The sequence below is a fragment of the Mastigoproctus giganteus genome, chromosome 9 (genome assembly GCF_048544385.1).
Source record: "Mastigoproctus giganteus isolate SK-2022 chromosome 9, ASM4854438v1, whole genome shotgun sequence".
Taxonomy (NCBI): Eukaryota; Metazoa; Arthropoda; class Arachnida; order Uropygi; family Thelyphonidae; genus Mastigoproctus; species Mastigoproctus giganteus.
In genome coordinates, this window is record NC_143583.1 from 106,759,197 (window position 1) to 106,776,563 (window position 17,367).

The 17,367-nt window shown below is 40.2% G+C and overlaps 1 protein-coding gene across 2 annotated transcripts in view; it reads left to right on the forward strand.

The window, feature by feature from the left end:
- Nucleotides 1–17,367, forward strand: part of LOC150080626 (glycerol kinase-like) — a 420,206-nt gene that overhangs the window by 103,603 nt on the left and 299,236 nt on the right. For both annotated transcript variants that reach the window (XM_090381601.1, XM_090381600.1), the window contains exon 5: nucleotides 15,856–15,935. In XM_090381601.1, the coding sequence (XP_090237727.1) occupies nucleotides 15,856–15,935 (80 nt within the window). The remainder of the gene's footprint in view (nucleotides 1–15,855; nucleotides 15,936–17,367) is intronic.

Consider the following 17,367-nt stretch of genomic DNA (forward strand, 5'->3'; position numbering starts at 1 on the left):
ACCATAGACCAGTGCTTAGAAGAAATGACTCTTGCACTAGATGATGATTGTCCACATCGTACAACGATATTCAGGTGGTATAGAGAATTCCAAAGGGGAAATTTCACTCTGGAGGTTTCTGAGAGGCCGGGAAGGCCACGAACGTCAGTTACGGAGGAAAACGTTACTGCTGTGAGGAAAATGCTTGACGAAAACAGGCGAGTGACCTACCAACAGATAGAGGATATTTTGGGCCTAAATGCACCAGCAATTCGTTCGATTCTGCAAGATCATTTGCACGTGAAGAAACTTTGTTCTCTCTGGGTGCCGCATCAACTGACTGAAGAGCAGATGACACGACGTGTGACTTGGTGCCGGGAGATGTTAAAAAAGTTTGATAAGGGACAATCTCGGTATGTGAACAACATCGTGACAGGTGACGAGACTTGGCTGTACTGTTACGATCTGCCGACCAAGGCTCAAAACAAAGTTTGGGTCTTTGATGATGACGACACACCCGTAATTGTCAGAAAATCCCGATCTGTAAAGAAGAAAATGATAGCTGTATTTTTCAAATCGAGTGGAATTGTGGAACGTGTCGTTTTGGACACGCAGAAGACAGTCACAGCTAAGTGGTATACTGAACAATGCCTGCCTAAAGTCATTGGATCTATGAAGAACCTGCGGCCAAAGTCAAGAATGGACACCTGGTACCTCCATCACAATAATGCTCCAGCTCACCACGCCAAAGCCTGCACCGAATATTTGACCACGACAGGACTGAAACTTCTCGAGCACCCTCCCTACAGTCCAGACCTTGCTCCCTGCGACTTTGCACTGTTCCCGCATGTGAAAATGAAGCTAAAAGGGAGGCGGTTTTCCAGTGATGAGGACCTTCTACGGGCTTGGGACAACGAGTGTGCTTTACTCCTTAGTGAAACTTGGCAGAACTGGTTTAAAGATTGGTTTCGGAGGATGGAGAGGTGTATTGAATGTTGAGGAAATTGCTTTGAAAAAATTAAATAAACAAAGCTGTATTGCAAAACTTTCCTAGTACCCTTTCTATACAGATATAAGGAATGCAGAATTGGAATTGGGGAGTACAAAGCATACTGAAAGGATAGGCAGGATAGGAAGGAAGGAGGGGTTATGCTGCTAATTAAGAAATGTATAAAAACTAAGGCAGTGCATCCAGTTGACTTGAGTGGACAGTGCAATGTTTAGTCAGTTTGCTATGACATAAGCACTGGGAAAGGAAAAATGAGACTAGGAGTGTGTTATAGGCTTAATGACTCTGATGAGGACAACAAATAACTGTACAGGGAAATAGAGTGGGCCAGTAAATTAGAATGTCTTATTATGGAGGGTTTTAACTTTACAGATATTGACTGGAACTTGTGGGTTGGTCACTTGTGGAGGGAGTAATACTCTGAATCTGATTATCAGCAGTGATTATTCATGTATTAAGAATCTGCAAATAAAGAAACTAGTAGGTGGCAGTGATCAGTGTACTGATGTGGGATTTACTTAAAGATGTAACTACCATCAAGGGTAAAGGAAAGGGTTTTTGCTTTTGTAAGGATGCCTACAGTGGTCTTAGACAATTTTTAAATTCTACAGTGGAACCAACTGATGATGTAGGAGCATTTCAAGGAAGTAACCTTGGAAGCTAGTTACAACTAAGAAATACTATTCAAGGTTTAGGCCTAAATACATATCAGATGGACTAATGAAACTCGTTGCAGAGAAGAAAAATGCATGGGATACATAATTATCAGGTTACACAGAAGACTATGGTAGATATAAGCTAGTCTGTAATTGAGTCACAAAGGAGGTTAGGCAGGTGAAGGCAGATTATGAGAAATCTTTGGCAAAGGATGCACAGAGCAAAGACTTTAGTTATGTAAACTCCAGAAGGTAATGGGATTAATCAGATTGGTCCACTTGATATTGATGGTTCAACTATGGATGATCCTGCTCAGGTAGCTTACAAAATGAATGAGTATTTTGCATCTACATTCACACGAGGAGTTATTTAGGGAGAGGAATGCCAGAAGTTTATCAAACTTTAACAGGGAGCTAAAGGACTTTGTAATAACTGAGAACAAAGTGCAGGAGAAATTGTTGAAGTTAAACATAAGAAGGGCACCTGGGGTGGATGCGATATATCAGTTATATTAAAGGAGGCAACAAAGGAAGTAAGTAACCAAACACTTAGCCATTATTTTGAGAGCATCTCTGGATTCAGGGAAGTAATCCATGCACTGGAGATGTGCAAATGTATCCCTAATTCACAAAGGGGTTTCAAAGTGTGACCCTAGTAATTACAGACCTGTTAGTTTAACTTCTGTTCCGGGGAAATATGGAGTTAAAGAAGCATTACAGGATCATCTAGACAAGACTGCAGTTATAGTGCAGACATAGCATTTGTTTGTTAAGGGATAGTCTCTGGCAGGGGGTGAACCCTGGTCTGGTTGCCAGGAAGGGGAACAGAAAGTAAAGGTGGTGGGGAGATGGGCAGGGCTTATTCTCTTATTTAAGAATCATATGAAATCTAAGTTGGTGAATACAATCGAAATGGGTGGCCAATGAAGTGTTCAGTGAGTTTGGTGTGACAAAATAACTGGGAAAATGAGAGTAGGAGTGTATCTTGTATTACTGCTACCTGTATGAAGTACCTTGCATTTGTTAATGTTAAACTTTAATTGTCACTTCTCATCCCATCTGACTAATTTTTTTAGATCTTTTTTGTGGTAGCATACCCTGATTTTCTGTTATTATCTGCCCTATTAGCTTTTGTTAGAGTGGTTAATGACAGAATCAGGGACATTTAGCCTAATATGCATTATCAGTATCACTAAAAAATTCTGAAAACAACAATGGGCTCAGCCCTTGGAGACTATACTAATAACATTAATTCAAGAAGAAAACTGGTCACTGATAACCATTCTCTATCTTTCCCTTGCTCATCCATCCCTAGTAATGTCTTGTCCCAATGGTACACTGCACCAATTTGTACAGCATCTTTTATATGCAGCAGTATTAAAAGCTTTTCTGAAATCCAAGTACATGATGCAAAAATTATTTTTTTGTATCCAGTTTCTTTGTGTTGTTATGTTTCTTTGTTATGCTGTTGTCTTATATTGAACTGTCATTCTCATCAAACAGAATATCATCTTCTGTGTCATCCAAAGTGTTACTGCCACACTTTTTAAAAGACTTCACAACTGACTCAGTCATTACTGCATCTCAAAAATTTTTTTTTACTCATTGGTCATATGACCAACAATTTTTCACCTGAAACCAACAATTTTTCACCTGAAAAGATGAAAAGAAAATTCTTGGGGATATTTTTGCCTTTGGCAGAATTTTTCTTTTGAATATGAGGAGAGGTGGAAGTTTCGTTTCATCAGTACAAGCCAAAACAGCACTATCATGTGTCTTTTCGTGTCCTGAAGGTACAAAATCATTAACTTCACAGTTAATTATTTTGTATCTTTTTTCACATTTCTATAGGAGGGTTCATCAAATGTTAGAGGTACTTCATCCATATTACCAATTTGGCCAAGCTTGTAGTTCGTGTGCTTCTTAGCATTAATTATAAATCTGTGAAATTATAGAATTTGATTTTCTTATTGTTTTGGCATTTTCTGGGCTATCTTTATTTGTGTCCTTATAGCTAAGCCATTTCACTTCATAAATTTGTAACCTCAGTTTGTTGCGCCATCAGAATCATCAAGTCCCTTTGCTGCTGCAATGACTTTTGCCTCCTAAATGATAGTTTTTGTTGACACAGATATACCACATTTCTTCTGCTTTAATGTCTTGGTTCCATTGAAGCACCATACCTTGGTTACTGTTATTAACTATTTTTCCAACACCTTTGTGTTATCAGCATATTTGACTTAAAACTTGTTAAGTTTTATATTGCAGTATATATACTGAGTGATCACTGAATTATGACCACCCCCTATGAAAACTGAGTGTGACCCATTGACCACGTGAGGTACGAGAGTGTGGAGTTAATCGACGTAGGTAGCATAGATAAGGTGTCAGTAGTTCAGTAGGTAGTAAAATTCTCAGCGTGATGGGTAAAAGGAAGGATTTATCAGACTTTGATAGAGGACAGATTGTGGGTGTTCGATGAGCGGGTGCCTTGATTTCCCAAACGGCTGAACCAGTGGGGTATTCAAGAGCTGCCGTAGTTAAAGTGTATCAGGACTGGCGTCAAAATGGTCAAACAATGACCCAACAGCAAAACTGCAAGGGTCAGCGAAAGGTTGATATTAAAGGTGAGCACCAGATCCGACGACTTGTACAGGCGAACAGGCACAGCACTGTTGAAGAGTTGACTACTCAATACAACATGGGCCATCCCGGAACAATGTCTGGCATGACCATGCGTTGCATGCTTGCACATATGGGCTATACCAGCAGACGACTCCTATGACATCCTCTCCTAACCAAGGTTCGTGGTGTAAAAGACTCGCCTGGTGCAAAGAGCATGCAGGTTGGACGTTAGAAGACTGAAAGAAGGTGTGTTGGTCGAATGAGTCACGTTATTTATTCCACACCATGGATGGTTGTGTACGGATTTGGCATCAACAACATGAGGATCTTCATCCATCATGCATGGTATCAAAAGTGCAGGCCGGTGGAGGTGGTTGTATGGTGTGGGGCATGTTTCACTGGCAGGAACTTGGACCCCTGGTGCATGTGGAACAACATATCACTGGTCTCCGCTATCATCAACTGCTTGCTGACTGTGTACACCCCCGCTATGTTATACTTTTTCCCGAATGACAATGGTGTCTTCCAAGATGAAAATGCGCCGAGCCATTGGCACTTGTTGTGCAGGAATGGTTTGAGGAACACAATTCTGACTTCCAGCATGTCGATTGGCCTCCGAACTCCCTCGATATCAATCCCATAGAGCATGTGGGACACTATGGAAAGGCATATCAGGCGTCTAGATACATCAATCACCTCCATACCTGCATTACTGACCGCATTACACACAGCTTGGTTGGCCATACCTCCTGACATCTTGTTGAATCAATGCCATGTCGGATAGCTGCTGTACTGAGGGCAAAAGGAGGACCTACGAAGTATTAGGTAGGTGGTCATAATTTAGTGATCACTCAGTGTATATTGCAAAATTATGTTGCAATATATCTAAAAGATGGTCTCAAAAGTCTTCCTGATGTCTAAATAGGTTGTCTGAATTAATCTTACTTGTTTTGAAAACCTCATAGTATTAAAAAGTTAGTTAATATACACATTGCATTACATTTCAGGTGTTAGCAAATATTCATGATTTATAACAAAAAAAAATCAAACAGCAATAACTTTTATGCATGAAAAAAGTATATTTTGTTTTGTGTATCTGCCATATTGCCCATTCATTTGTCCAATCATTGCATGGTAACAAACATTCAGTTTAATTAAAACTGTATAATATTTATTACTTTTCTCCCATATACTCTTTTTAAGTCTCTTCTCTCTCCACATATACATATCTCTTCACAAGAAACACCAAAATTTTGTTTAAATAAAATCATCAACCGGTGAAATACTGCCACTTTGCTTATTGGAGGCTTGAAGTGGTGAAACCCATGTTTAGTCTCTAGAGCTAAATTTCCGGCATCCCCCTCCCCCCATACTTCTCCTTCAACCCTAACCCAAGCACGGTACTTTTTTTTTTTTATGTGAACCCCAAACACGAGAGGTATTAGAACCTATAGTACTTAGTACCGTGCTTGGGTTGGAGGTTGAGAAGACGAAAGAAGATATTTGAGCACGGTACTAAGTACTATAGATTCTAATACCTCTCGTGTTTGGGGCTCATATAAAAAAAAAAAAAAAAAAAAAACCTTGTCAAATTGATTACGTTATGAAAATAGTACCAGTCAATAATGTTAGAACAGCTATTACATTGGTAAGAGAAAATAACAGAGTGGATTTGGAATAGGGTTATAATATCAGTTTTCATGTGACTACATGTTTTATGCTGATATTGTGTATATGGATTAAGCATAAAATTTGTGCAGGTAATTTGGAAGAAATAATTATTAATTAGTTTAATTTCTGTAGTGTTAAGTTAAAGTATTGTTTTGAAGTTTTAGTGAAATATTTATGTGTAGTATATTGTTTAGCAGATAATATTGTTAATAAAGCATATTCATCTGCATTCAGTTTCCATCCCACTGTTTTTTTTTTTTTTTGGAAGTTAGAGGAGAAAACATTAGGAATGGTAAATGCTCGTGATTAATGCTATTTGAGTTGTTTGAACAATTAACTTGTTTGTGTATTGATTGTCAGTGTGTAAGGAACCACTTTGGTAGTTTCAAGAATTTTATTTATTTATTAATTACTTAATGGTGTATTCATTAGTAGATACAAAAAATGTATTTTTCTAATAGTAAAAAAATATACCATTACTATTAATTATTTATGCTTAACATTACTTTGTTTTTTGAAATACCCTTGGTTACTTTTTTTTTTTGTAATCAATCAGAATTGACTTAATGAATGTTTATTTAAAAAATGGTACTCCTTCCTCCCATGTTTTCTTTAATGGGACTGAAAAGCATTCAGTTTGATTTATTCGGTTTGATGTATACACTTATGTTGAACAAGAATGGTCATAGCATTCCATGTTCTTTTTCCACTAGGACATTGGCAAACATATTCGGTTGGGTGAATTGGGTGGCTGTAGGAGGACAGACAGAGAATTCATTGTCATGTTTCTGAAATCAGTTTGCAACCCGGCATGGTGTGTTGTTTTGTTAAATAGATGCCAGTGTTGTTTGGATACACTGTCATCACGAAAGGGGTGTACTTGGTCAGTGACAATTGAAAGGCCCATCAAGCTTTTGATTAACAGTGTTCAGGGGATCCAAGGCATGCCATGAAAACAGTCCCCAGACCATAACACTGTCATCTCCAGCTTGCCAAACACTAAGAGTGCATCCAGGTGCCCTAGCCTCATGTTGCTTTTCCAAATGTGGTTACATCCATCATCAACATGATTCATCAGGCCAGGCAACAGATTTCCACATGGCGGTGGTCCATTGTTGGTTCTGATGTGTCCCCCATACAATGTAGTTTTCTGTGTTTTGTAGTGAGTCATAGGTACCTGTGATGGCTGTTGACTGCCATAGCCTATATGAGCTAATGTCTTATGCATCGTCTGTAGGTATTGATGCTATTCCTGCATTATACTGGGTGGTTAACTGAGCCACTGTGTTACATTGCTGCTGTGTTACAAGGTAAGACACAAAATGCTCATCACCGGTATTGACTACATGTCACTGTCCCATGTGCAACCTTTGGCTGGTCATTCGACTGCTGTTGAGCCAGTTATAGTAGACATGTGACCCCACAGAAGGGGAGAATTTAACCATGTTGGCTGTTGTTAAGATAGTGGCACTTTCATGTCTTGCTTCCACAATCTTTCCATGTTCAAAGTCAGAAAGATCTTGACTTTGACCCATTCTTTTTTACCGACACTCAAAAACTGATTATCTTGTTTTCAAATTACAATCTTATGTTATCGATTTCCAACTTTGAGCCTTCATCAGCATCACAGGGCAGTCCATTCCTACACAAGGTATTGCTATTGCAAAGCCAACTCAGTCTACAGCTACCCCCGGGGCTCACATCTGGTGAGTATGGGCCTGGCACACCCAGGGTCCTGAGCTGGATATCACCATTCTTATCTTTCTTGGTGATTCCCTTCTACTTTTCTCTCTGTCGCTCTCTCTCTCTCTCTCTCTGGGTAAATTCAGAAATTTTTTTTTTTTTTTTGCCTGGTGCAGCATAAGCCTCAGGCTTCCTTGTACCATATGGCTAATAATAATAATAATAATAAGCAGAAATATATGCATATGCTTGTGTGAATATATTTTTTATTTTGAAATTTTGCATGTTTAATGATCCTTAAACTGGAAAATGGAAGGACTAATAGTTTCATCTTTATGTTTTATGCCTGTAATGTTTTTTTCTTTTTTTTTTTTATATTCAGCAGAATTAATAATTTTTTTGTTTTTGTGAAAATGGAAGATGTAAGGAACAACATTTTAAAAATAATTTTTTTTATTAAAAACAATAAAATTGCATACAATAAATATTCCAATCTTTTAAGAAAGATTTTAAGAAATATTGGTTTACTCCAAGCAGAACAAGAAATCCATAGACATTTTCTATAAATTAAAAAGAAAGTTTAGACTTGTCAGGTCGTGCACTACCATTTTTGTTACAACTAGTGGTGCTACCACTGCAGGGTTAAAGCAACTTTCTGTATGCAATAGTAAAATATTGCAGTTAAAACATTTTAAATGCCTATGGTCAATCTCATATGGCAATTGACACTGCTATTCCAACTTATTTATTAATTTTCTTGGAGATTTCCTTCAAGTGCAACATGAACCTTGGTTAATTTTTCCTCTGTTAACATTGGTTTAGAGCAGCTGTGTTTTTTGTTGTGAACACTACTGATCTCTAAAAAATAACTTATCATCAAATGATAACTGGTAGCTAACTAGGCACTTTTTGCTTGAAAAGGAATTTTGAGAGAAACAACAGCACATCTTGTATGATTGAAACCAAAAAGAAAATGCCCAGTAGTGAAGATATGTACTTCTTGGACGAAATGTGTAATGAAACATCTGAAATTAAAATAGTAATGAGAATCAGTAAACAAAGGCTGTACTAGTTTCAACACTTAGCTTCACTCATAGTGGATTGGGATTCACTCACATATACCCCTCAACTCCTGAGTTTCCTTTTAAATGAATAGCCCTGTAGATTGATCCTTTCAGGGATGGATTTCTGGATATGCATGAGACCCAGAATAAAAATTTTTTCAAGGAATTTTTGGAAGTTTGTAAAATTTGAAAACTGTGTACATAAAAGCTTTGAAATATTAATTTTTTTAATAGCAGGATCATTGTCAAAAGCAAAAGCAAAATTTAAAATTAAAAATTAAAGTTAAAAAGTTGTTTTAAAAATATTTAAAAATAACATAAAGGATATTTCTTTGTAATAATATACTTAATGTTTATATGTGTTATTTGATTCAGCTTCAACTTCTGGATCTGAATTCAAAAGAGATTTCTTCATGTTTAGTTTATATAAGCTCACAGTGTTTGGGATATCAGAGACGTAATGTCACACAGATATAAGGAATGCAGAACTGGAATTTGGGAAGTACAATGTGTACAGGAAGGATAGACAGGATAGGAAGGGAGGAGGGGTTATGCTCTTAGTTAAGAAACACATAAAATCCAAGGAAATGAAGCCATTCGACATCACTGGACAGTGCAGTGTTCAGTCAGTTTGGTGTGACATAAGCATTGGAAGATCAAAATTGAGAGTAGGAGTGTGTTATAAGCCTAATGACTCTGATGAGTATAATAAGAAACTGTACAAGGAAATAGAGTGGGCCATTAAATCAGAGTGAGAGTCTTATAATGGGGAATTTTAATTTCTCAGATATTGACTATAACTTGTCAGTTGGTCACTCACACAATTAGCAAGGCTTTTGTGGATTTATTGGATGATTGTTTTCTACATCAGCATGTTCGGGAGGCAACTAGAGGGAGTAATACTCTTGATCTGATTATCAGTAGTGATTCTTCATGCATTAAGAATCTGCTGATAAAGGAACCACTAGGTGCAGTGATCACAGTGTGCTGAAGTGGGATTTACTCAAAGAGGTAACTTCCATCAGGGGTAAAGGGAAGGGTTATTGCTTTCGTAAAGGCGACTACAATGGTCTGAGACAGTATTTAAATTCTATACAGTGGGAACAACTGATGATGTTCCCACTGTACCAACAGCAAATTCAAAATGGGAAGCATTCAAAGAACTTATCTTGGAAGCTACTAGGCTTTACATACTAACTAAGAAATATTGTTCAAGGTTTAGGCCTAAATGGATGTCAGATGAACTAATGAGACATATGGCAGAGAAGAAAAATGCATGGGATACATATTAATTAACACGTGACACAGAAGCCTATGATAGATACAAGTTGATCTGTAACCAAGTTACAAAGAAGGTTAGGCAGGCGAAGGCAGATTACGAGAAATCTTTGGCAAGGGATGCAAAGAAAAACAGCAAAGAGTTCTTTACTTATGTAAACTCTAGAAGGAAGGGGATGAATCAGATTGGTCCACTTGATATCGATGGGTCAACTGTTGATGATCCTGCTCAGGTAGCTAACAAACTAAATGAATATTTTGCATCGACATTCACACATGAGGAGTTATTCAGCGAGGGGAATGCCAGAGACATATTCAACTCTGGCAGTAAGCTAGAGAATCTTGTAATAACTGAGAGTAAAGTGGAGGAAATATTGTTGAAGATAAACACAAGAAAGGCACCTGGGGTGGATGGGATCTACCCAGTTATATTAAAGGAGGCAGCAAAGGAAGTAAGCAAACCCTTAGCCATAATTATGAGAGCTTCCTTGGACTCATGGGAGGTATCCACAGACTGGAGATGTGCAAATGTGACCCCCAATTCACAAAGGAGGATCAAAGGCTGACACAAGTAATTATAGACCTGTGAGTTTAAGTTCTGTTCCAGGAAAATTAATGGAGGCACTGGTTAAAGACGCACTGCAGGATCATCTAGACAAGACTTCAGTTATAGCTCGGACACAGCATGGTTTTGTTAAGGGGAAGACTTGCCTGACCAATTTGATTGGATACTATGATGCAGTCACAAAATAACTGGATGCAAGGAATAACTTTGATATTATATACTTGGATCTTAGAAAGGCTTTTGATACTGTTGCACATGGAAGACTGCTGCACAAATTGGAGCAGTATGGCATTGGAGGCAAATTGCTGCTGTGGATAAAAGGGTGGTTGAGGGGGAGAAGACAGAGAGTGGTAATCAATGGACACTGCTCATCGTGGACTAATGTTATTAGTGGAGTCCCTCAGGGTTCAGTATTGGGTCCATTATTTTTTTCTGTCTTTATAAATGATATTGATGATGGTATATCAAGCTTAATGTCCAAGTTTGCAGATGATACAAAGGTTGGCAGGGTTGTCAAGGACACTACTGACACTATACTGCTGCAACAGGATCTAGAAAGGTTGAGCAGATGGACTGAGAGGTGGCAAATGAAGTTTAACATTGACAAATGTAAAGTACTACATATGGGAAACAGCAACCCCAGAGCAACGTATCAACTCTGTGGTACTACACTGACAAAGTACAAAGTACAAAGTATGTTGAGGGTCAAACGGCACCAGGAATTTCTCCCATCTCCGCGAGTGTTCGCTGTATCGAGGGACAGTACTCTGTCAAGACCAGAGATTTAAAAGTGTGTGGATCATGTGTTGTGTAGTATGTTGTGCCCATTGTTCTTCTGGCCTATTGGCCGTCGAGCCCCTGATGGGACCCGACGTTGTCCGTACTATGCCAACGAGGAGGCTGGCCAGGTGTACCTTGAAATTTATTATACTCTGGCAGGTCCCGCCGCCTAATTTCCTGGGATTTCAGCGGCTGGGTCCTATAGAAAAAAAAAAAAAAAAAAAAAAAAAAAAGATAGATAATCGCGGTGGTATAATTGCAAAATCGCTATTAAGTTAGTATGTGGGGTTTGTTCCCCGAAATTACCATGGGATTGTACGCTAAAATGACAAGTTCTAGAGGCCTAATGGGGCGGGCAATAATTTTGGTGCTAATTTAAATTTGGATGCGTGGGGCTTTCGCGGTGAATAGTCAAAGAGAAGGGTAGGGAGACTGAAGGCTGGGGGGAAGAAAGAGAAGTAAGGGGCCGATAGGGTAGATGGCCCCTGCAGTCAGTTGGGCATGCCCATGCCCCACCAGAGGGAAAGGGGGATGGCAGGAGGAGGAGAAGACAGCGAGCCATCTCCCCCCCCCTGCCAAGGAATAGGAGTGAAAGCAGGCTGGTCAAGGTTGCCAGCCCAGATCGCCATATGGCTAGGTGGCAGCAATGTGCTGCAATCATTTCTCTGAGCCCTTGCATGGTAGTATCTGGGAAGGTTTCCGTGGTTGTGTAGACATTCTGCTGGCCTGCACGGCATGGTTGTTTACTGCAGTGGTTGAGGCTGTGGGAGCGTCCTTCTCCTTGTGAAGAGGTCCTGGGCCAGCTGCGCGAATGCCTTGTATGTGTCAACTTCAGTTATGGCGAGGTCTTCTTGATTACGGAGGTTAAGCTGTGTTCTAGTAATGAACCTGCAATAGAGGTCCTCATATAGTGGGCAACTGTACATTAGGTGCTCCCACGTTTCACGTTCACCACAGAGGCAGAACGGTGTATCACTCAGTCCAAATCCTTGTAGTTTGTCTCTAATGGCCCCCGTGTCCCGTCAGCAGGTAGTTGGTGTAGAGCCCTGGTGAGAGCCACGGTGGATAATTCGGGTATACCAGCCGTATGTTGGGTAGAAATTTTCTAGTTATTGCACCTTTGCTGGAGGTCTCCCAGCGGGCCTGCCAAGTTTGTTGGAGGTAAGCGGAGAGACGGCTCCTTTCTACTTTGGGATCATTTGACAGATCTATGGTGTAGCCGAGGCATGTTGCCATTCTGCCTTTGGTCAGTTGATAGAGTAGCCCATGCTTAACAATCTCCAGGTCCAGAGGGAGGGATCCCGTTAGAGCCTGGAGTGCGTGGGTACTTACAGTGTTACATGCTCTCGAGATGGTTAAGAGTATGTGTCGCTGTGTAGTCTCCAATTTTTTCCGGTTCACTGCAGTGGTAGCCTTGCGATACCATATTCCAGAAGCATATGTAATCGCTGGCAGGAAAATAGCTTTATAGTAGAGGCTGAGGGTTTTCCGCCTCAAACCCCATTCCTTGCGTGTGATTCGCGCAAAAAGTGCGGAGTATCCTCTAATTTTCTTCCGTAAGTGCACTATATGTGGTGTAAAGCTCAGGTTTTTGTCTAGTACGACTCCAAGGTGCTTTAATTCGGTGGTAAGCTTGATTGTGTTACCTTGTATCTTGATTTGAGGGGGTCGTCTGGTGTCTAGGGCTCCTTTTAATAATATAGATCTTGTCTTCGAGGATGAGATCTTCAAGTTATTGTTGTTAGCCCAGTCCTCTAGAGTTTCTATTGCTCTGTTGGCAGTGTTCTCCAGTTGCGCCCTAGATCCCCCAGGCAGCATCAGAACCACATCATCCGCATAGGCTAGGGGAACGACGTCGCCGAGGTCCAGGTTCAAAAAGCCATCTAGAACCAAGTTCCATAGGAGTGGGCCCAGGATTGAGCCCTGTGGGCATCCTCTGAATACTTCTCTTGTTACTGAACAATATGGTGCTCTGACTGTCACGAACCTATTCGACAGGTAGGATTTGATGACTTGATACAGATTTGTTGGTAGGTTGGCTTTCCGGAGTCGGGCCAGGACGCTTGGCCACCATAAAGTGTCAAACGCCCCAGCAAAGTCTATTGCTATGACCAGAAAGTATTTCTGATCTGAGGTAGTTGCAGCATTTGTAATATTTTCCAGGACATCCAAGGTTGAGCATCCCTTCCTAAATCCATATTGTCGGGGTGACTGCAAGCCGGCTGCAGTGTAGTGGATCCCTATTCTGTTTCTTAATAAGTGCTCAAAGAGCTTGCTCAGGACTGATAACAGTGCTATGGGTCTGTATGACCCCGGAAGGTCCAGTTGTTTGTTGGGACTTTTGGGAATGAGGCACAAGTTTGCAGTTTTCCAGGCCTGGGGGAACAGGCCTTCTTTGAGGCAGTGGTTGTATAGATTAAGAAGCACCTCTGGAATGGTTTCGACGGCTTTCTTGACAATTTCTGGCTCCAAAAGATCAGAACCAGGAGACTTCTTGTTTCTAATCCTCATGGCAGCTGTTTCCAGTTCAAGTTTGGTGAAAGGTTCTTCTGTTGCAGTCGTGTAGTAGGTTTCATTGTCTGCACAGAGGGTTATCTGCTCTGGGGTAGAGGGGGCAAGATGGTCTTGAAACATGGTATCCATGATGTTAATAATTGTTTCCTGCCAGGTCCGGGTATAAGTACCCTGCCGTGTCCTCGTCGCTGGTATGGTCTCACCCCTGGGGAGTTTGTTTGTGGTTACTCTGTATACCACACCCCAGGGGTTATCATTCCCAGTTGTTGTTGTTGTTGTTATTTGGTTTTTAGGAGCATTAGCAACTAAGGCCATATTGCTCCGGGATGTGCGGTGGTCATTCCCTGAATGACCTTTCCGCATCCTCCGTATTTGGTGGTGACGGGCTCGAACCCCGGTCTAATCAAGAAGCGTGTGCTACGCACTGCTGCTCCTTCCCACCTGGCTACGGAGGTGCCATCATTCCCAGTGGTAGAAACAAGGTGTTCCCAACTGCGCATCTTACGCTGGCAAATGGTTGCCGTGTATAGGTTCCTTGCATCTTGGAAGTTCTGTCTCAGTGCCTCCACTTCCGCTGCCGGCTGGGAGCGCCTTGCCCGCTGGAAGAGTTTCCTTCTCCTGTGCACCTCCTGCCTAAGCCTCTGTAGCTCTGGAGACCACCAGGGTACAGCCCCCGGGGTTGGGTTTTTCTTTTTGATAGAGGTGTTGGCAGCTTCAGTGATGAGACCAGCGACCGTCATCTGATGCTGATCCGGGCTGAGTCCAATGATGTTCAACGATTGGGCTGCTGTGGTCAGTGTGGCTTGGAAGAGTGGCCAATCCGCCTTCTCTATGGCATATCTTGGCTGTGCCTGCCTCACTGCTTGGTGTCGACTAAGGGAGCGCTGGAGCTCAAACGTGATGGCCCTGTGGTCCGACGTGGTCCAGCTTTCTTGGACGGTCCACGATGTTAGGTGGCCAGCGAGGGATCTGGTAGCCAGAGAGACATCGATTGTGGCCTCCCCCATCGAACTAGAGAACGTTGCCAGATTGTTTGGCCGGTTGAGGACTGTGTACGGACTATTTGCTAAGTAGTCTTCAAGTTGTTGCCCGTTCTGTACTCCACGTCTATCCATGGTCTCGCTGAACCACGCTGGGGACCTGCACTACACTGACAGTGGTAGAGAATGAAAAGGACCTGGGGGTAATTGTGTAGGCAGATATGAAGTTCTCTGAGCAGTGCAGACAGGCTACAAGAGTAGCTAATGGTGTCTTGTCAATGATATACAGGAATTTTTCTAGCAGGGATAAGGAGGTAATTATTCCCTTGTATAAGGCAATGGTGAGGCCTAGAATACTGTATACAGGTCTGGAGGCCTCATTTTCAGAAGGATGTAGAGCTGCTGGAACGAGTACAGAGAAGGACAACAAGATTAGTGAATGGAACAAGGGGTTGCTCTTACGAAGAAAGGCTTAAGTTTTGCAAATTAAAGTGTCTGGAGACTAGACACCTGCGAGGTGATCTGAGTGAGGTGTATAAAGCCTTGAATGGTTTGAGCATGCTCAGTGCTGATGGAATTCGTCCTCTTGCTCAGAATAATCACCATCACCATGCCATAAATTCAAATTTAGGAACGACAGATGTAGGATAGATGTATGGAAGTTTGCCTTTAGTCAGCAGGTAGTTGATTGGTGGAATAGACTTCCATCCGTTGTTGTGGAAGTTGATAGCCTAAATAAATTTTTTTTTGCTGTTGCTGCATAAGCTTGCTATCATAAATACTTGTTTACTGTTACTTGTAAACACATTTGCTAGATGGCAGCACATCTCTGTAGAGTTTCAAGAGAATCTGTATATATATATGCAGATAATTTATTGATATTTCAGCAAAAAAACTTTCAAATGTGTATAACCTGCTGTTCATGCACCTTTGATCCTTTACATTAAAAAATGTACATGTGCATTTTTAGTCCTGTTTATATACAATATATAATAAATTTTATAAAGGTGGTGTAATGTAATGTATTATCAATTTAATTTATATCTTTCAGTGTGGCTTGATAATAGGACATCTTTTATAGTTGAGAAGTTGTTAACAAATACAACACTGAAAGCTAAAGAACATCTTAAAGTAAGTATAGTAAATATATATAAATACATGAGTAAAAATATATTGATATGCTGCTTTGTTTTGTATTCCAGGTAATGCCAGTTTTAATAATAATAATGCCGACCGGGCTGGCCGGGTGGGTAAAGTGCCTGCCTGGCAACCCAAAGGTCGCGGGTTTGAATCCCGCCTCAGGCTTGGATCAGAGTACTGCAAAAACCTTGGGAGGTGCATTATGGCCACAGAAGCCGATGCGCAAACAACTAACTAAAACAAAAAAATAAAAAAATAAAAAAATAAAAATAATAATAATAATTAAAAAAGAAGCCATTCTGCTACACAAACTGCAAAATTACTTCTCGGTAAGTGAATTTTATAGATTGATTGATTGGAAGAGTAGCACTACACTTTGATTCTTTCTCAAATTAATTTTACAGAGTTATACACACTGCATTTCTGAATAAATTTATACATTTGATTTTGTTCTATTATTTGTGGGACATGATGTTCACTTTCAAAAGAGATAGTAAAGGAACATGCATCTCTGAAAAATTTTCTGTGATCTCATTTATGTTATGCATTTTATTTTTATAATTTTTTATATCTGTTGGTGATTTTAAGCTTACATATTTTTAAGTTCTTTGTTAGTGAGTTCTAACTTATTTTTGGTCATATATTAAAACGTATTTTATGTTATTGATTTTCTTACTCTGGTTTTGTTGTGCAAAATCAGAGTAAGATCAAAATCTTACTCTGATTTTGTAATATACAAGCAGAATTGTGATGGCCATTTCACTGCTCGTTACTTATAGTTTAATTTGGAGGAAACCATTCTCTGACTTCACAGCTGTAATGAGCAGGCTTCTTGTTGGAACCATTTTGAATATTTGCTCATTAAAAATGCTTAGGAAAAGCTTTATTCTACAACATATTAAATGCACCCCTCCTGTCATTGGCAGGAGCGGCAGTGCATAGCACACACTTCTTGATTAGACCGGGGTTCGAGCCCTTGACCACCAAATACAGAGGATGCGGAAAGGTCAGGGAATGACCACCGCGTATCCTCAGAGCAATATGGCCTTAGTTGCTAATGCTCCGAAAAACCAAATAACAACAACAACCTTCTGTCATTGTATTTTGGAAGAAGATTGGCCAGTTATTTGGTCTATCCATAAACCATACTATACCATATCTTTGTGTATAATAAAAAAAATTTAGTTATTTGACAGCAAAAGAAATTTGATGACATATTTTGTAGTGTTAATGGCATAATGCAAGCTTGTTGTAAGGATGACCTATAAGTCTTGAACCATTTGGGATCACTTACAAAATATGTTCAGTCAGTGTGTGTGTGTGTGTGTGTCAATCACATGAATGCAATAGTGCAAATGTTTTTGTTGGTTGGGGAGAATAGCATGAATTGTTTGAGGTGTTATCTCACTGCATGTGGTGATAA